At 41.6% G+C, this 21784-nt stretch overlaps 1 protein-coding gene across 2 annotated transcripts in view; it reads left to right on the forward strand.

Annotated features, from left to right (window-relative positions):
* Positions 1 to 2969: 2969 nt before the first annotated feature.
* Positions 2970 to 21784, forward strand: part of LOC112227207 (RNA-binding Raly-like protein) — a 35519-nt gene continuing 16704 nt past the window's right edge. For both annotated transcript variants that reach the window (XM_024392078.1, XM_024392080.1), the window contains exon 1: positions 2970 to 3357. In XM_024392078.1, the coding sequence (XP_024247846.1) occupies positions 2979 to 3357 (379 nt within the window). In that variant the 5' untranslated portion in view covers positions 2970 to 2978. The remainder of the gene's footprint in view (positions 3358 to 21784) is intronic.

Raw genomic sequence — 21784 nt, forward strand, 5'->3', positions numbered from 1 at the left:
AAGTGAAAATGCTGCCCCCTATACCTTAGGAAGTTAATCATCAGGCATACCCCCCCGCCCCTCTTCTTAACAGAAAGAAACCAGCTGGCTGCACCAATTCCGTTAGCGTCTCTCTCGAGTGAGCCATGTTTCCGTGAAGCAAAAAACGTTACAGTCTCTGATGTCTCTCTGGAATGCTACCCTTGCTCGGATTTCATCAACCTTGTTGTCAAGAGACTGTGCATTGGCGAGTAGTATGCTAGGGAGTGGTGCTAGGGAGTGGTGAAACCTTAGATTACCTGGAGTACCAATGTAAGAAATAACACGTAAAATAAACAAAATACTGCATAGTTTCCTAGGAACGCAAAGCGAGGCGGCCATCTCTGTCGGCGACGGAAGTGGAAGACAATCTCCCTAGACGCAGAGAAGGCATTTGACATAATTGAGTGGGAGTACCTTTGCTGTTCTTAAATTTGGATACAAATTTAGCTCATGGATCTGTCTCTTGTATCCATCTCCCCAGGCCAGTGTCTGTACCAATGACACCCGTTCGGATTATTTTGCCATGGAACGTGAGACATGCCAAGGCGGCCCACTGTCCCCTTTATTATTCACTGTCGCCATCGAGCCCCTTTCAGTAGCTTTGCGGGCATCCTCCTCTTTCCAAGGTGTAGCACGGAAAGGAGTTGAACATTGGTTATCATTATATGCAGATGATTTGTTACTCTATGTAAAATGTTTACCTTCTATTCTGGAGAACTTTGGCTCCTTCTCCAGTTACAAGATGAATCTCCAGAAAAGTGAGTGCTTCCCAATCAATCCAGCAGCGCTACAGCTCCAGCAGACAGACTTGCCCTTTCAGCTTAGCCACTCTGGTTTCATATACCTCGGAGTGAATGTAACTCGTTCATTACATGCTCTTTCTCCTGCAAACTCTACTCCCCTTCTTGTGCAAATGAAAACTGATTTTCCGAAATGGGGTAAGCTTACCACTATCACGTACTATCACGTATAATGCTATAAAAAGAACAGTTAACCCAAATTCCTTTATCTATTTCAATCTATCCTATTGTTTTTACCAAAGTATTCTTTAAGTCGGTCAGGCTGTTTTTATGCTATTTTTTACCTTTTATTAACTAGGCAAGTGAGTTAAGAACAAATTCTTAATTTCAATGACAACCTAGGAACAGTGGGTTCAGGGGTAGAACAATAGTACCTTGTCAGCTCGGGGATTTGAACTTTCAACCTTTTGGTTACTAGTCCTACGCTCTAACCACTAGGCTACCTTGCCACCTGTTGCCACATTTATCTGGGGAAGAAAGGTACCCAGAGTCAGTAGATCTTTACTTCAGCGATACAAGTTTAGTGGAGGGCTGGCACTGCCCAACTTTTTATACAAATTCTGGGCAGCCAACTTTCAGAAATTGCCATTCTGGTTACATGCTCCATATACCCCATGGTGCCACCTAGAGGCACATTTTTGTATTAGGGAGGGAGGAAACCGAGGTGGGTGGGCTGCGGTAGGGCGGAGAGGTAGGGAAGGGACTAGGGGGGGTTGGATGGATGTGTTGTATGGAGGGAGTGTGATTGGTTGGGATATAGTAAAATCTTTGTACTTACATTGATGTGCATTTTGTAAAACTTAAATAAAAATATATTTAAAAAAAGATGAGACATGGGCCTCCTGAGTGGTGCAGCGGTCTAAGGAACTGCATCATAGTACTAGAGGTGTCATACAGACCCTGGTTCGTTCCGGGCTGTATGACAACCGGCCGTGATCCATAGGGTAGAGCACAATTGGCCCAGTGTCGTCCGGGTTTGGCCGAGAGGGGCGTTACTTGGCTCATTGCACTCTAGCAAACTCCTTGTGGCGGCCGGGCGCCTTCAGGCTGACCTCGGTTGTCAGTTGAACGGCAAATTGGTGCGGCTGGCTTCCGGGTTAAGCTGGCGGGTGTTATGGACGCATGACTCGACTTTCCACTCCCGAGCATGTTGGGGAGTTGCAGCGATGAGACTGAAAAGGAAGAATTTTTAAAATTGTATTTTATTTTTAATTAGACAATTATAATCATGTAAATATTATTGGTAAGATAATAAATATTAGAAGAATACTGCAGATTAAATAATGCTGTAATTGAAAATTGTACACTGAATGTAGGATACTGCCCCTTCAAGAGCTAGGCTTGATTTTGTGGGAAATGCTATCCGGGATCCTTAGGACGTCCCTACCCTAACCCCTACCCTAGCTTTAATCTTAACCCGTACATTAACCATTTTAAACTTCAAATGGGGTAACATCAGAGGTGGGAGGTCCCAAAGATCCCGGATAGCAAAGACCTTGATTTTTGAATCTAGTTGTGATTCTATCCAAATACGTCATTCTCACCTCACACTATTCCTACCCCAAAAACAGTCTATAAAGCTGTCAGCCTATAGATCACCTATGGCAAACAAATAATCTGAACATCGTGTCAGTACAAAACTCCACACAAATGTTGTAATTTCTTTGCATCCTTGACAATCGCTAATCAATATCCAAGAACAGCACACGTGTTTTTCCCACAAACCAGCACATCATCATCTTCTGTCTGAGGGGTTATGTCAGGGGAAACCGTGTTGCAGTAGTCTAGTGTGTGGTGCAGGAATAATGACAAGCGAATCTCGGGAGCTTTGTGTTCACACAAATGTGAACAGTCTCGGTTCGGTTCACATCAGGGGCCTCTTTTGAGGGGTCTGAGTTCCTTTGGAGTGTTCACACTGCAAAAAAATTAAGAGAACCGCACTGAGTTTGCAAAAATTGTCTGAAAGGGACCAAGTGTGAAAACACCCTCAAATACTTGAAAGTATTGTGTTTTGTGAGAGCTTGCTTGGGTGATCTCAGATTTCCAATGTATTCATAATGGCAAATAAACTTGAAATACTTTAACTTGACAGTATCTGGCCCTGACAATATCTGACCCTGACATCTTTTTTCTCTCATTTCAGCACGGTGTGGTAGGATGACTGGAAATACTCTCTCTCTCTCTCACACACACACACTCCCCCCCCCTACACAACCACACACCCTACACACTCTGACATCTCTTCTCTCCTCCTCGGTCAGTCGGTCAGGGTACAGTAGGATGACTGGTAAGACTCCCACCAGCAACGTGACCAACAAGAATGATCCACGCTCCCTCAACTCCAGAGTCTTCATCGGCAACCTCAACACGGCGGCGGTAACCAAGGCCGACATCGAGGCCCTCTTCGCCAAGTACGGCAGGATCGTGGGTTGCTCCGTCCACAAGGGCTTTGCCTTCGTCCAGTATGGCAGCGAGAGGAACGCGCGAGTGGCTGTAGCAAGGGAGAACGCCAGGGTCATCGCTGGACAGCCCTTGGGTAACTTCTTTTTTTTTGCTCGTCGATTGCAGGGAAGGAATATGTTAGGTCTATATTGTGGTAAGAAGATAACTATTGAGTTGTTGTTGATATCACATCAGTGATTGTACTGTGCTTCTCTTCAGCTGTTCTACTGTTTCTAGTATTGCACTCACTGTCGAGGCCTCTTGAATTGTTGAATGAATCATTAGTTCCAAAGGACAAGTTATTTTAGAGTGGATCCACTGATACAGAATACAAGAGAGGCATAAAGTACATTGCATTCAGTATGAGTGGCGATTTTAGCATGTAAATCTTGGTGGGGCAAAATCCCCACTTTTTTTTGTTTACATGCATGCCAGAAAAGCCCCAACACAACAACACTAAACAATATATTAATTGCACTATAACGGTGACAAATGGTGCCCACAAACTGTTGGGACAGCTTTATGTAGGCCCTAACAGCAGAGTTTGCTTTTCAGGACCATGGAGGGAATCCTTCCCACCGCTACACCTGGCTTTCAGCGGAGCCTTGTCTGGCAGTGAAACAGTTAATTCAGCCTCATTTACTGCCTTTTTAAAAAACATGGCTGACTTGCTTAAACAATTGTGCTTTCTACTGACAATTGAGATGTACAAACTATGGCAAAAGGGAACGAGGAGCGGATAAAAGGCAATCCGTAATTTTGATTAAGACATTAATGACCAACGTCGTCAATATAACTCTTTGTGACTATTTATATATCAAAATTTTAAATTGTGTTTTTTACATTGCATAAAAGCAGAGATACAGAGGTACAAAATGGTATATCATACACTGCATTTGAGGAACAATGGGAAAGTCATTCTGCTTTGAAAATTCATCAACTTGTAACCTCAATTTTGAGAAAATAACCTTTGAATGTTTTGGTACCAACTGGAGAGCTCCTCTTTGTTTACACACATTCAGCTTCGTTCACACCCTCTTAAGCTTTAGACTGACCCATCTCTTTAAAACCTCTTAGGGATCCCTTAAACCCCAATCCCGCTCGAATCCCGGTAACGGGATTGATTTGACAACGTCCAGTGAAATTGCAGAAAATTCAAAAACAGAAATACTCAAACAAAAATTCATAAAACATACAAGTGTTATACATCAAAATAAAGCGTAACTTCTTGTTAATTCAGCCACTGTGTCAGATTTCAAAAAGGCTTTACGGCGAAATCATACCATGCGATTATCTGAGGACAGCACCCCGCATACAAACACATGAAAATCAGATTTCAACCAGGCAGGTGCGCAACAAAAGACAGAAATAGCTATATAATTAATGCCTTACCTTTGAAGATCTTCTTCTGTTGGCACTCCAAAATGTCCCAAAAACATCAGAAATGGTCCTTTTGTTCGATAATGTCCTTTTTTATGTCCCAAAAATGTCAATTTATTTGGTGTGTTTGATTCAGAAATACACCTGTTTCAATTTGCCCAACATGCCTACAAAGTATCTAATAAGTTACCTGTAAACTTGGTCCAAACATTTCAAACAACATTCCTAATCCAACCTTAGGTACCCTAAAACGTAAATAATCAATAAGTTAAGACGGAATGAACTGTTTATAATACCGAATAAAAACAATGTGAAGCGCGTTCCAGGTCACGTGCACCAAAAGACTTCTGAGTCCATCTGAGTGACACATGGAAAGAATAGGACTACTTTTTCATTTCTCAAAAGAAAAACATCAACCCATTTTTAAAGACTGTTGACATCTAGTAGAAGCTATAGGAACTGTAACCAGATTCCTATTAAAAGGGCTTCCCATAGAAAACTAATCGAAAACACATTGACCTCAAAAAAACATTTCCCTGGATGGATTGTGCTCGAGGTTTCGCCTGCCAAATCAGTTCTGTTATGCTCACAGACATTATTCAAGTGATTTCTATCCAAATCTACTAATGATATGCATATCCTAGCTTCTGGGCCTGAGTAGCAGGCAGTTTGCTTTGGGCATGCTTTTCATCCGGACGTGAAAATACTGCAGCAGTCAAGCAAGCAAGCAAGCTAATTGGCTAACATGCTAGCTACTCCCAGACACAAATGAGAGAACAGCTCACTGAACATTACTCGCCCTAGCAGTGCTGGTTAGGTTGTATTATGTTATCCAGAGCGTTGGTGACTGCAACTGTGCTGGCAGATTGTCCAAATGTAAATTCAGAGCATTTCACTCTGGGAGTGTTCAGAGAGTACACTGGATGCTCTCGCCGATTAGTAGGGTTGATCCGAGCGATCTGATCTCACAACAGCAGTCAAGCACCCAAGCTAACCGGCTAACATTGGCTAGTTTGCTAGCTACTTCCAGACACAAATGAACACTCCACTCTGACCATTTTAGTCACCCAGCTGGTTAGGCTGTTTTCATATTATCCAGAGCGTTGGTGACAGTAACTGTGCTGCTGCAACAATTTAATTATGTTTTTTTGCCGACGTTTACTGACACCAGCCATATTCAAGTTGTTGAGCGTTCATCCCATCAGCACTCTGGCACACAGTGCTCTGAAATTGAAGTAGATTACCAGATAGGTAGCTAACCAACCAGGTTCTATGTTAGCTAGCAATGCAAATGGCTCTGAGATACAAATAATAAGATCATACTAGTAACGTTAGCTAGTGAGCCAGCCAGCTAACATTAGCTAGATAAACAGTATACTTTAACTTGAAATGAATTCACTTTGTCAAAATTAGAAATGTGTAATATCTGAAAATGTAGCCAGCTAGACTATCTTACCCGTATACATCATAGATGGATGCATCTCCCTGTCACAGATGCCATGGTTGCCCTTAGTTTGAACATATAAATCAGGGGACAGGTGTTTTCTACATCTCCTTAGCTATCATACTCTAATTCCACTGATTTCAAAACTCTGTCCTCCAGAAAGTGGAGAGCAACACTTATGCAGTTTTACTACGCAATGCATTTAAAAAACAGCCGTGTTAACACAGGATTGTCGACACATACTGACCAGCTCAAATAGACAGAAGCATGCTATATAGCAGACCAATCCGAACTCATCTCTCGGCATGTCCAGCCCACTCATTATCTCAGCCAATAATGGCTAGCGGGAAGGTTAATGGCTTTTTCTGTGGCTAAACCAACTAGGTTTGTAATTTAACAATTGTATTCGTATTTACAGATGGCAAACAGGTTTGTGTCTAAGGCACATGAAAGTTCACATGTTCCAGAAGGCCTTTCTGACAAAAAAATGCATTTTGATAAAAACAAAAAAGTTTACATTCAAACGGCTCTCCTGTGAAGTAGTAACCCGCAACATAAGCCTAGTTTCCTGAAACGAGTCACATTTGTTCAGCACTTTTGAATGGTTCAGCGACGTGATTCAGAACATGGTCCATTATTACAGTGTTCTCCCTGTACACCAAGTCAGAACCGTAGGATAAATAAAGGAGGCATATAAGCAGGCAATGAAAGCTCTTACAATATTCAATTATTACATTTCTCTAAAACAGGCTATAGGCTACACCACCAAGTCAGAACAGTAGGCTAAGTTACCAAATTATTAGGGTGAGGCACATGGGCTACTAACAGCTTACTCCTCAACATACACTTAGTATTACTTTATTAGATATAATATACATATCTCCCTAATATTACATCATTTATGCAGCATCATACAATACATTTTTGGACTGGATTTATGGTGCTTTCAAGACAACTGGGAACTCTGAAAAAAACAAGGTTGAATCATGACGTCAGTTCTTCAGGTCAGAGCTCTAGGAAGAGGCCCCAGTTTCCGACTTCGAATTCCGAGTTAGATGACCGTTCAAAACGTATTTCCCCAGTCGAAGTTCGTTTTTTCTGAGATTTTCCAGGTTCCAGTTGTTTTGGCCGCGGCAAAAGTCATGCTTGAATGACAGCATGGCCAATGTCTTCAACCTTTTCTGGCCCTTGACATGTGAATGTTTATCCTTTTCAGCTTGGAAATAAGCTTTGCAATGCTTGCAGTTAGCCACTGATTCCACTCATTGTTGAATTTGCAATTTCCAACTTGTTGTGTAATGTTTATGTCCAATGGCTGATGAGCACCCATACTTTTTAATCAAACATTTATTTTCATATGACAAGGATTTGCCAGTAGATTGTCGACCTGATTCATAATGATGACTGCTTGTCTAACTTGCTAGCAAAAATGTTGAAAGTATGATGTTGACATGATCAGTCCAATCAAAACTACGGGTAGAACTTGATTTGACGTCATTTTAGCTCTGGTCAATGAACTTGAGCCTTCTTGGATGGGCACTTCTAATGTAAATCTATGGCAGCACCTAAGGGGCTTGAATTTTCTCTCCCCATAGATTTTGTGGTGACGTAGTGTCCCCACAAGTGACAGAACACTGAGCCAATCACGGCCTAACTAGACAACATTCCCAACCCCTACGCTCTGTTTTCGGCTGGCTGCCTAACAACCACAGAAAGCATTGAGCTAGGCTGAAACACCTACATTTTGAAGCTGCCTTACTCAAGAAAGACCATGTTTGTATGCAGCTTTATTAACTCAATTAGTTTATTTTTGACATTGTTTGCAAACTGATATGTGACATCTATTAATGCCAAAATAACAAACAGGCAAAACCAATATGATATACACACACACACACACAATGCATTTGGAAAGTATTCAGACCCCTTCCCCTTTTCCACATTTTGCTACTTTACAGTCTTATTCTACAATTGATTAAATACATTTTTTTCCTCCTCAATCTACACACAAAACGCCATAGTGACAAAGCGAAAACAGGTTTATAGAAGTAAAAAACAGAAATACCTTATTTACATGTCAGGTCGAAGGAATTGTCCGTAGATCTCCAAGACAGGATTGTGTCGAGGTACAGATCTGGGGAAGGGTATCAAAAAAATGTCTGCAGCATTGAAGGTCCCCAAGAATACAGTGGCCTCCATCGTTCTTAAATGGAAGAAGTTTGGAACCACCAAGACTTCCTAGAGCTGGCCACCCAGCGAAACTGAGCATTCAGGGGAGAAGGGCCTTGATCAGGGAGGCGACCAGGAGCCTAGTGGTCACTCTGAAAGAGCACTAGAGTTCCTCTGTGGAGATTTCAGAACTTTCCAGAAGGACAACCATCTCTGCAGTACTCTACCAATCAGGCCTTTATGGTAGAGTGACCAGACGGAAGCCACTCCTCAGTAAAAGGAGTTGCAGGGACTGGAGACTAGTCAGGATCGAGGGAACGATGAACAGAGCAAAGTACAGAGAGATCCTTGATGAAAACCTGCTCCAGAGCGCTCAGGACCTCAGACTGGGGCGAAGGTTCACCTTCCAACAGGACAACGATCCTAAGCATACAGCCAAGACAACGCCGGAGTGGCTTCGGGACAAATCTCTGATTGTCTTTGAGTGGCCCATTCAGAACCTGGACTTGAACCCGATTGAACATCTGTGGAGAGACCTGAAAATAACTGTGCAGCAACGCTCCCCATCCAACCTGACAGAGCTTCAAAGGATCTGCAGAGAAGAATGGGAGTAACTCCCCAAATACAGGTTTACCAAGCTTTGAGCGTCATACCCAAGAAGACCCAAAGGCTGTAATCACTGCCAAAGGTGCTTCAACAAGGGTTTTACTTTATTTGACTATTTTCTACATTGTAGAATAATAGTGAAGACATCAAAACCATGAAATAACACATACGGAATCATGTAGTAACTAAAAAAGTCTTAAACAAATCTAAATATATTTTATATTCTTCAAAGTAGCCACCCTTTGCCTTGACAGCTTTGCACACTCTTGGCATTCTCTCAACCAGCTTCATGAGGTAGTCACCTGGAATGCATTTCAATTAATAGGTGAGTCTTGTTAAAAGTTAATTTGTGGAATTTATTTCCTTCTTAATGCATTTGAGCCAGTCAGTTGTGTTGTGACAAGGTAGGGGTGGTATACAGAAGTTAGCCTTATTTGGTAAAAGACCAAGTCCATATTTTGGCAAAAATAAGCAAAGAGAAATGACAGTCTGTTATAACTTTAAGATCAAATCAAATCAAATGTATTTATATAGCCCTTCGTACATCAGCTGATATCTCAAAGTGCTGTACAGAAACCCAGCCTAAAACCCCAAACAGCAAGCAATGCAGGTGTAGAAGCACGTAAGACATGAAGGTCAGTCAATCTGGAAAATGTCAATGACTTTGAAAGTTTCTTAAAGAGCAGTCACAAAAACCATCATGTGCTATGATGAAACTGGCTCTCATGAGGACCGCCACAGGAAAGGAGGACCCAGAGTTACCTCTGCTGCAGAGGATATGTTCATTAGAGTTACCAGTCTCAGAAATTGCAGCCCAAATAAATGCTTCACAAAGTTCAAGTAACAGACACATCTCAACATCAACTGTTCAGAGGAGACTGCGTGAATTAGGCCTTCATGGTCGAAATTCCTGCATAGAAACCACTACTAAAGGACACCAATAAGAAGAGACATGCTTGGGCCAAGAAACATGAGCAATGGACATTAGACCGGTGGAAATCTGTCCTTTGGTCTGATGAGTCCAAGTTTGAGATTTTTTGGTTCCAACAGCCGTGTCTTTGTGAGACGCAAAGTAGGTGAACGGATGATCTCTGCATGTGTGGTTCCCACCGTGAAGCATGGAGGAGGTGTGATGGTGTGGGGGTGCTTTGCTTTTGACACTGTCTGTGATTTATTTTGAATTCAAGGGACACTTAACCAGCATGGCTACCACAGCATTCTACAGCAATACGCCATCCCATCTGGTTTGCGCTTAGTGGGACTATCATTTGTTTTTTAACAGGACAATGACCCAACACACCTCCAGGCTGTGTAAGGGCAATTTGACCAAGAAGGCAAGTAATGGAATGCTGCATCAGATGACCTGGCCTCCACAATCCCCCAACCTCAACCAGAGTGAAGGAAAAGCAAGTGCTCAGCATATGTGGGAACTCCTTCAAGACTGTTGGAAAAGCATTCCAGGTGAAACTGGTTGAGAGAATGCCAAGAGTGTGCAAAGCTGTCATCAAGGCAAAGGTTGGCTACTATGAAGAATCTCAAATATAAAGTATATTTAGAATTGTTTAAAACCTTTTTGCTTACTATATGATTCCATGTGTGTAATTTCATAGTTCTGATGTCTTCACTATTATTATACGTACAATGTAGAAAATAGTCAAATGAAAGAAAAACTCTTGACTGAGATGGTGTGTCCGAACTTATTACTGGTACTGTGTGTGTGTGTGTGTGTATAAATATATATATATATAAATATATATATATATATAAATATATATAAATATATATATATATATATATATATATATATATAAATATATATATATATATATAAATATATATATATATATATATATATATATATATATATATATATATATATATATATATATATCGTTTTTTTTTTAACAGGGGGCTCAAAACAGGCTCTGCCCGATCTGCCCTGAATGACAGGTTGCCACTGAATCATATGGATTTGAAACATTTGCATTTCAAGAATGTCGACGTGCCACCACAGCTAATTATGAATGTGATACGAATTAAAATTGTATACAAATGAACACATCTATTATAAAGGACAATTTGAGCTACAGCTGTATTAGCCTCTGATTGAGGAGAGCACTATGGCTCATCTCTGAATGAGGAGAGAACTATGGCTCATCTCTGAATGAGGAGAGCACTATGGCTCATCTCTGAATGAGGAGAGCACTATGGCTCATCTCTGATTGAGGAGAGCACTATGGCTCATCTCTGATTGAGGAGAGCACTATGGCTCATCTCTGAATGAGGAGAGCACTATGGCTCATCTCTGAATGAGGAGAGCACTATGGCTCATCTCTGAATGAGGAGAGCACTATGGCTCATCTCTGAACTTTAGAACTGGAATCCTTCATGGTGAAATGGTCCGTTTGTGAGATTAAAACAATAAAGAAGCTACTGCAAACAACAAACACAGAGTTTTCCCCTCTGACATCAGCACGACGCTCCTCAGCTCTGTAACTAAAACAATAACCAATATGTACAGATTGTTGTTTTACCATGCTGCATGATAAACAATAACCAATATGTACAGATTGTTGTTTTACCATGCTGCAGGATAAAACAATAACCAATATGTTCAGATTGTTGTTTTACCATGCTGCATAATAAAACAATAACCAATATGTACAGATTGTTGTTTTACCATGCTGCAGGATAAAACAATAACCAATATGTACAGATTGTTGTTTTACCATGCTGCACGATGCTCCTCAGCTCGGCAATAACAGCAGTGGTGGGGCGGCCAGTGGCGCTGTTTCCCCCTACTGTGGATTCCATCTTTAACCTTGCAGTCACACTGCACCCTCCCACTAACATACCATCTATCTGAAGCCATAGTGTTAAGCAGGATAGAATATCAGCTGCGACCTTCTGGACTCTAGTTCATATTTAATAAGATAAGAGGACTAGACAGGCTTTCTCATTTTTCATGGCGGAAGCAGGGAGTTAATCAATAAGTCATATGGTGAAGATGTATTCTAGAGAGAGAGAGAGAAAGAGCATAGAAGTATGTGGTTTAATGCAGGGATGTGACAAAGAACAGACATTTATTTGTGGTTTTCTATTAAAAAGAAAATAACATTTCATAAAATTCCACTTCAAATCCTATTGCGTGGTATGGCCGATAGGTGGCAGTCAAACAGTAGGGCGGCATCTGGAATCTGCTTTGGGCAGGTGAAATTAAGTGCCTTAGACAACCGTTCATTTACGTTAGCTCGCGTCCCTTCCATTGTTATGTGTATTAGCGACTCACAAAAAATAAATAAAAAGGTAGCCAGGTGATCACAGTTCTTCTCCCTACATTCTCTTTTCCCTCCACCTCTCCCTCTACACACGTGTGGTGTGCACCTCCCATTAGATCTACAGAAATGACTGCCTATAAAGACTAACTGACGGAATGCACTAAAACAAAACTGTAGACGAGATACGACGAGATCTTTACCAAATCACGACAGCTTTAAAACAAATTCTAAATGGACTGGTTGATTACAGTAGGGAAATATGAGTTCCCAATCACGCGCTGCAGTTAGGAATAATAAATGCATCTCGTCTATTTTAGTTTTTTTGTGTAGTGCGCAGCTGTAGTGTGCCATGTAGATTAGGTTACACCCCCCTCCCTAAACCTAGGCAGGTTCCAGACTGAAATATGCAACAAAAACATTGTTTTGATGTTGTCAAATTGCGTATTCATTAGTCTATAGGGGCCTACTTTGTTCCATGTTTAACAAAAGCCTGTCCACCAAGTTTAAGCTCACGAATCAAACACAGAGCTAAAGAAAACACGTGCCAAATATGGATATCTATTGGTTAAAAAATGGAAGAAGGTATACTTTGGAATTGCTGTTAACTGTATGTCTCAAGTCCCTGCTCAAAACACTGGAAGAATTTTCATTGAATTATCGCTGTGAATCACTGTAATGTTTGTTTATGTGTGAAATAATCCCATAGGGATGGGTTGCCAAATGGTGATTTGACATAATCATTTAAATGTAATCTATTCATTCATAAAGGGAATAGAACCCTGTTAATGCGGGAGTAAACGGTGAACAGTGATAGAAATGAGAGAGACGCAACTTTCCAACTGTTAACTATGATGGCGTGTGGAGCGTTTACATCCCGCAAATCATTTGAAAGATGCTGCATTAATGTAATCTACTTGAAACAGAGCGCCATCATGTGGTGGCCTCTGAAAGAGGTGCTGGTTTAGATTGTAGGTACATCTGTCCCGGTTAGAGGAAAGAAATGACCAGTAGGAGATAGATTTACAGTCCACACTTTATTACCTCACACCAAACAGGAAGAGGAGACCAGTGGTAGTGACAGTGGATTATGGTCAGTGACACACGGTTAGGATGTCCAGGGTGGAGGCTTGTACTTGTAGGAAGGGTCCAGAAGTGAATTGTGTTGAGGTGGTGCAGAGTTCTTCTGACCTTTGGTCTCTCTGGACCTCTATGTCCAGCAAAAGAACAGACTGTGTTGGGGGGTTTGAGATACCCACCAGGTACAGCATGTGATTGGCTGACCCCCTAGCGATGGAGTAGCCAAGGACAGAGGTGTGAAACCGGGGGATGGTAGCCTCTGCTGGGGACAGAGTCCTAAAGTTTATCTCTATCTCCCAGGGCCAGAGAGAGGTTCTGTCTCTAACTCCCAGGGCCAGAGAGAGGTTCTGTCTCTAACTCCCAGGACCAGAGAGAGGGGTTTTCTACACTATCCTATTTTCTTCCACCTCTCACATCTGTCTCCTCCTCAAACACACACACACACACTTGTAGAAGTAGGAAAGAGTTTAAAAAAAAGAGCAAAGCTGCAGAATAAATAGCAGATGCAGAGAATTACATTTTCCCAGATTACAAAGGTGTGTGTGCGTGTTTGTGTGTGTCTGTATGTTCATGATCATGATACTGCTGTGGATTTGGCCAGCAGGTGAGGAGAGGCTTGAATGCTTGAGTGAATTTAATAGCCATATGAGAGACGGAGCTCAGCCTTTCTATTCATTCACTCAGGTTAATTTCACCAGCCAGGACTCCATTTCCATCATAATGACTTTAAGTGGCATATGCAAATAATATACACACTCAATCATACTGGGGGAGCTAACAGGAACTGAGGGCATTTTGATCCAGATAAAGATATCTACTGACTCCAGATAATTTGCCCCCTGTGATACGTTCGGCAGACTGTACCCCCCTATGGAGAGCCCTGCCGTTGTGGGAAGGTGCAGTTGCTGTACCTGGTGGTGATACAGCCCAACAGGATGCTCTCAATTGTGCATCTGTAAAAGTTCCTGGGGGTCTTAGGGACCAAACCGAATATTTCTTCTGCCTCCTGAGGTTGAAGAGACACTGTTGCGCCTTCTTGTGTGGACCACACTGTCTGTGTGGACCATTTCAGATCGTCAGTGATGTGTACGTCAAGGAACTTGACGCTTTCCACCTTCTCTACTGCGGCCCCCGTCGATGTGGATAAGGGCGTGCTCCCTCCTGCTGTTTCCTGAAGTCCACGATCAGCTCCTTCATTTTGTTGGGTACAGACCCAGGGCCCGAGCTTAATGATGAGCTTAGAGAGTACTATGGTGTTGAAGGCTGAGCTATAGTCAATGAACAGCATTCTGATGTAGGTTTTCCTCTTGTCCAGATGGGATAGGGCAGTGTGCAGTGCGATTGCATCGTATGTGGATCTATTGGGGCGGTAAGCAAGCAAATTGAAGTGGGTCTAGGGTGTCAGGTAAGGCAGAGGTGATATGATCCTTGACTAGTCTCTCAAAGCACTTCATGATGACAGAAGTGTATAGTCATTTAGTTCAGCTATCTTTGCTTTCTTGGGTACAGGAACAATGGTGGATATCTTGAAGTAAGTGGGGACAGCAGACTAGGATAGATAGATTGAATATGTCCGTAAACACTCCAGCCAGCTGGTCTGCACATTTCTGTCTGTAATAAAGACCTTTTGTGGAGAAAGTGAGTGAAAACATCCGAAGTTCATCAAAGGTAAACTATTTAATTTGATTGCTTTTCTGATTTCCGTGACAAGGTTGCCTGCTGCTAGCTGGACAAAATGCTATGCTAGGGTATCGATAAACTTACACAAATGCTTGTCTAGCTTTGGCTGTAAAGCATATTTTGAAAATCTGAGATGACAGGGTGATTAACAAAAGGCTAAGCTGTGTCTCAATATATTTAATTTGTGATTTTCATGAATAGGAATATTTTCTATGGATATTTATGTCCGTTGCGTTATGCTAATTAGTGTCAGGCGATGATTACGCTCCCGCATGCGGGATGGGGAGTCACTAGAGGTGACGTATGTCACCAAAAATGTTTGATTTGAATGAATTAACATGCACCTGTGGAACTGTCATTAAGACACTAACATCTTTCACACAGTAGGCAATTAAGGTCACAGTTATTAAAACTTAGGACACTAAAGAGGCCTTTCTACTGACTCTGAAAAACGCCAAAAGAAAGATGCTCAGGGTCCCTCATCAATGTGCCTTAGGCATGCTGCAAGCAGGCATGAGGACTGCAGATGTGGCCAGGGCAATAAATTGCAATGTCCATACAGACAGCGCTAAAGGGAGACAGGACAGACAGCGCTAAAGGGAGACAGGACGGACAGCTGATTGTCCTCGCAGTGGCAGACCACGTGTAACAACACCTGCACAGAATCGATACATCCGAACATCACACCTGCGGGACAGGTACAGGATGGAAACAACTGCCCGAGCTACACCAGGAATGCACAAAACCCTCCATCAGTGCTCAGACTGTCCGCAATAGGCTGAGAGAGGCTGGACTGAGGGCTTGTAGGCCTGTTGTAAGGCAGGTCCTCACCTGGCAGCAACGTCGCCTATGAGCACAAACCCACCGTCACTGGACCAGACAGGACTGGCAAAAAGTGCTCTTCACTGACAAGTCGCAGTTTTGTCTCACCAGCGGTGATAGTCGGATTCGAGTTTATCATTGAAGGAATGAGTGTTACATCGAGGCCTGTACTCTGGAGCGGGATCAATTTGGAGGTGGAGGGTCCGTCATGATCTTGGGCGGTGTGTCACAGCATCATCGGACTGAGCTTGTTGTCATTGCAGGCAATCTCAATGCTGTGCGTTACAGGGAAGACATCCTCCTCCCTCATGTGGTACCCTTCCTGCGGGCTCATCCTGATATGACCCTCCAGCATGACAATGCCACCACGCACAGAATGAGCAGTATGGCTGATTTCCTGCAAGACAGGAATGTCAGTGTTCTGGCATGGCCAGCGAAGAGCCCGAATCGCAATCCCATTGAGCATGTCTGGGACCTGTTGGATTGGAGGGTGAGGGCTCTTGCCATTCCCCCCAGAAATGTCTGGGAACTTGCAGGTGTCTTGGTGGAAGAGTGGGGTAACATCTCACAGCAAGAACTGGCAAATCTGGTGCAGTCCATGAGGAGAAGCACTGCAGTACTTAATGTAGCTGGTGGCCACATCAGATACTGACTGTTACTTTTGATTTTGATCCCCCCTTTGTTCAGGGGCACATTATTCCATTTCTGTTAGTCACATGTCTGTGGAACTTGTTCAGTTTATGTCTCAGTTGTTGAATCTTGTTATGTTCATACAAATACAAAGTTTTCTTAAAATAAACGCAGTTCACAGTGAGAGAGGATGTTTCTTTTTTTTGCTGAGTTTATATATACACACACACTGTATAGAATATATACTTTATTTGTTAGTTTTCAAATTTGAGAACATGGAGACGTTGACATCAATGCAACATCCACAGTTCTTTATCCCCCCACACCGATACACAAAAGAGAAAATAAAATGAATAAAATAAAATAGGTGTCATAATAACAATGGAATCCTATCTGCACACTGTAGCCACTGACATAACTACCTATACTGAAAAAAACAACAATTAAAATAGCCATTTTCCACAAGCGGCTCTAACACCATCTGGCCCATGACATCATTTCCCAGTCCTGGCCCCGGGACCCGAAGGGGGCCACACATTCCCACCCCCACTCACTCGACTCCTGTCACAAGTTTGGTAATGAGTTGGACAATTGAATCAAGTGTGCTAGGGCTAGGGAAAAGCCTGGCCCACTGGGCCCCCAGGTGTGTTGTGAAATCTGTTATGAATGAATTGTAATAACTGCCTTCATTTTGCCAGTACCCCAGGAGTAGTTGCTGCTGCCTTGGCAGGAATGAATGGAGATCCATAATAAACCCCAGGAAGAGTAGCTGCTGCCTTAGCAGGAATGAATGGGGATCCATAATAAACCCCAGGAAGAGTAGCTGCTGCCTTGGCAGGAATGAATGGGGATCCATAATAAACCCCAGGAAGAGTAGCTGCTGCCTTAGCAGGAATGAATGGGGATCCATAATAAACCCCAGGAAGAGTAGCTGCTGCCTTAGCAGGAACTAATGGAGATCCGTAATAAATACAAATACCAGGAGAATCCGGTCCATACATTGGCTGGCGAAAACAAGGCAACAGTGCTTGGATAACAGAATATAAAAAAGAGCAAAGATAATGAAACGGGTATGACAGTAACAGTGGATTCCTATTAGCACATTGCAGCCTCTTACATAGGACATGACTGCCTATACTAAAATGTGAGCACTTAACCATTGCCAAAAAATAGATAGGCTCTCTACTTCTCTAAATGCTACATTTCATGTATGTTATTGGAAAAATAATCATTTGGTTGTGTTTATGAAGGTCTTGGGTAACATTAGAATACAAAAAAACATTTCAATGAACACAATAGCATTTTCATGAGTTTATATGTTTATTTATTTTACCTTTATTTAACTAGGCAATTCAGTTAAGAACAAATTCTTATTTTCAATGATGGCCTGTGGAGCTCATGGAACAGTGGTTAGTCTTGGAAAACTTTGATTTTGAAATAAAGCTCTTCTCTTCAATTTTGAGAGTTCATTGGCAACGGTGAGGGTTTGGGAAAACCTCAGCCTCTTCTCTTTCTGATACTATATAGAATGAAAAACACCCTACCTGCATGTGACTGTAGGTGTAGGAGGATTTGAAAAAGTGCCTTTCTGTCCTCTTAAAACTGCTTATGACACATTCTGTTTGTGATGTCAACATTCTTACAACATATGTTTGTTAAATATACTTATTTAGGAAAAGTCAAGGACAGAGGGGGGCATGAATTTGAAAACGGCAGAGATATTTGAATTCTAAATTCATATTTAGTCAAAACAACACTTCCATTGTTAAAAGAAAACCTACTATTTGAACCCTCGTCTGATTGGAGGATGAGGTAAGATGGTCTTTGGCTTTAGTCATTTATTTCTAAAAACCCAGTGGTTTTCTGCTTGCCTTGTGCCATTCTGACAGGAGAGGAGAGCTCTCTAATGGTGCTTGAGCACCATGTTGTGTTTGTTATTAAAACTACAGTACAGGATTGTGCATTGATTCTTGTGTGTTGTTTGGGTGTAGGTTAGTATGCATTTCAAGTGTATTTTCCTGATTGAGGTTTGTATATGTATGTTTTTAACAAACACATTTCCGGAGACGTATACAGGTTTGGCAGTAATTTATAGCATTTTGTTATCTTGGACTAGAGAAAATATCATAATTGTATACATATTCTTTCAACCCTTGCATATGTATCCATGAAAATGTTACTTAAATAGTTCTCTGCATCCGTATGAACAAGTTGATAGTTCTTATTCTGAATAATATACATTTTCTTGAATTGTAATTTAAATAAGTCGTTTAAAATCATTAGGAGGATAATGTCATATCTATCTCTACGTGTCAGTCCACTCTGACATGGTGATGGATTTTGTAATATTACTGATTTTAGCAGTAGTAATACAGTTATACTACCCTGGTCCCAGATATGTTTGTGCTGTCTTGTGTTATACAGCACAAACAGTTCTGAAACCAGGCTACAGTTACTATCTATTTATGTGAGTGGACTGCACTTTCCTAATGTGAACACTAGGCGGTGGTAGCGGAGTAGTTATGGAGGCTACTACAGCACTTGTCTCAGTTGTGTAGCACATCTTATTAAGATTCAACAGCTTCACGTTATCTTTCCTGGGAACACATCGTGATATCAGATATTTGTACTTTATAGCGGGAATCATTAATTGGTGGAACTACCACGCCCGTTTGCGATATTACAACAACAAATACTTTTCTGCAAACAACTAACAGTTTTTTTCCCCCTCGGACATCACTGCCCTCACGATAGAACAGCAGAATATATACTGCACATTATTTTATCACGTTGTGCCACGCGCCTCACCTCCACCTTGTCAACAAAACAATAGCAATGGCCATGGGGCAGATAGCTATTTCCCCCATTGCGGACCATCTTTAACTGTAACTAAACTGAATCTCATGTTGTGAATATAGTGGTTTCCCCAGTCTTCTTGTATTAGTATTATAATTCATCTGATAATATGTATAGTTATCCTCTCTTAAAAGATGCACTTGGCAGAAATCAATTCTGATAGTTAGCCTAATTTCAGTTTTTGTGACAAAACAAGCAAGTATAGTGTATAAGAATCATTCTAGCATCTAAACCATTGTGAAACATATTTTCCATCACAAAAATATTGTATTTTCAGCTGGTGTACAAAACCAAAAGTAAAAGATGCAAAAACAAAACTTAAAAACGGGAAGCATAGTTATCACACATATAGAACAGATCTTACGCTTCTTAGACTTGCTTTGCATGATAATTACAGATCTATACATCACATTTCTATGGGAATTTTGTTAGGTCTGCCAAAAAAAGTTACATATTGCAGCTTTAAAATGTATAAAGAAAGATTAGCAATATCTCGGTCTAGGGGGGATTTTTTTTTTTGTTCAATGATACATGAATGCCAGGACAGTCTAACTGAAAAGTTATACTACTTCAAGAGAATACAAATTGACTGGTGCAATGTCAGTGGGCTATTGAAAGAGACAAGTTAGCAATGATGAGCCTCTTTTCTTGTGTGGAATAAAAAGGTCAGACGATGAAGATGTCATCCAGGAGAGACAGAGGCCTCTACTTTCAGCAGGCTTCATTGTCCTTCCTGTGTGATGGTGAAATGAGCACGGATTTGAATCATTTTTCAACATTTGACAGTCATTCAAAAGATGGTCTTAATACACTGGGTACAATGAGTCTCCGAAGATGTGGTTTGAGTATAGCCGAAGAGGTCAAGAGGTCTAATCTTGGTCTGAAACTGGGTCTTGAGGGCTCTAGACAACTACAGACATGTGACCTTCTATTGAAGACCTTTGTTGGATGGTGTGGCCACTCCTACATGGAACTGAATGTTAAGAAAACCAAGCATATTGGAGCTCACTGACACCAATGAGGACTCTTATCAATGGTGAGCCAGTGGAGACCATTGATCAGTACAAATATTTTGGCACTTTCATTGACAGCAAACTAAGTTGAGGCCAATGTGGATGCTATGTGTGCAAAGGGAAATTGGTGCTTGTTCTTCCTGAGGAATCTCTGCAGTCTCAGAGTGGATAAGACTATTTTCTACAGATCATTAATTGAGTCCAAAAGTATGTGGACACCTGCTTGTCGAACATCTCATTCCAAAATCAAAAGCATTAAAAATGGAGTTGGTCCCCCATTTGCTGCTATAACAGCCTCCACTCATCTAGAGGCTTTCCACTAGATGATGGAACATTGCTGCAGGGACTTAGTGAGGTCGGGCACTGATTTTGGGCGATCAAGCCTGGCTCAAAGTTGGCGTTTGAATTCATCCCAAATGTGTTTGATGGGGTTGAGGCCAGGGGCTCTGTGCAAGCCAGTCAAGTTCTTCCACACCGATCTCAACAAACCATTTCTGTATGGACCTCGCTGTGTGCATGGAGGCATTGTGATCCTGAAACTGCCTTCCTCAAACTGTTGCCACAAAGTTGGAAACACAGTATCATCTAGAATGTCATTGTATGCTGTAGCGTTAAGATTTCCCTTCACTGAAACTAAGGGGCCAAGCCCGGACAATGAAAAACAACCCCAGACAATTATTTGTTATTTATTTATTGTTATTATTTTATCCACCAAACTTTACAGTTGGCACTATGCATTCGGGCAGGTAGCATTCTCCTGCCATCTGCCAAACCCAGATTTGTCCGTCAGACTGACAGATGGTGAAGCGTGATTAATCACTCCAGAGAACGTGTTTCCACTGCTCCAGATTCCAATGGTGGCTAGCATTACACCACTCCAGCCGATGTTTGGCATTGCGCATGGTGATCTTAGACTTGTGTGCGGCCATGGGAACCCATTTCATGAAGCTCCTGATGAACGTTTCTTGTGGTGACGTTGCTTACAGAGGCAGTTTGTAACTTGGTAGTTGAGTGTTGCAACTGAGGACAGACGATGTTTACGTGTTACATGCATCAGCACTCGGCAGTCCCATTCTGTGAGCTTGTGTGGCCTACCACTTCGCGGCTGAGCTATTGTTGCTCCTAAAAGTTTCCACTTCACAATAACAGCTGATCGGGCAGCTTTAGCAGTGAAGAAATTTGAGGAACTGAGCTCTTCAGTATTTCATGGTGTCTGCTCAATTTTATACACTATCAGCAACGCACTATCAGCAACACACACAGTCGCAGTCAAAAGTTTGGATACACCTACTCATTCTATGGTTTTTCTTTATTTGTACTATTTTCTACATTGTAGAATAATAGTGAAGATATCACAACTATGAAATAACACATGGAATCATGTGGTAACCAAAATATATTTTATATTTGAGATTCTTCAAAGTAGCCACCCTTTGCCTGACAGACTTGCTCTTTAACCTTTTTTTGAACATTTCTATTGACATAGTTCCTATAGATTGTAAATTAAAGATACACATTTTTACTAAGAGTATTTTTAAATTATTGATCGATTGACTATGACTATTC

Source organism: Oncorhynchus tshawytscha, linkage group LG28 (assembly GCF_018296145.1).
Source record: "Oncorhynchus tshawytscha isolate Ot180627B linkage group LG28, Otsh_v2.0, whole genome shotgun sequence".
NCBI lineage: Eukaryota > Metazoa > Chordata > Actinopteri > Salmoniformes > Salmonidae > Oncorhynchus > Oncorhynchus tshawytscha.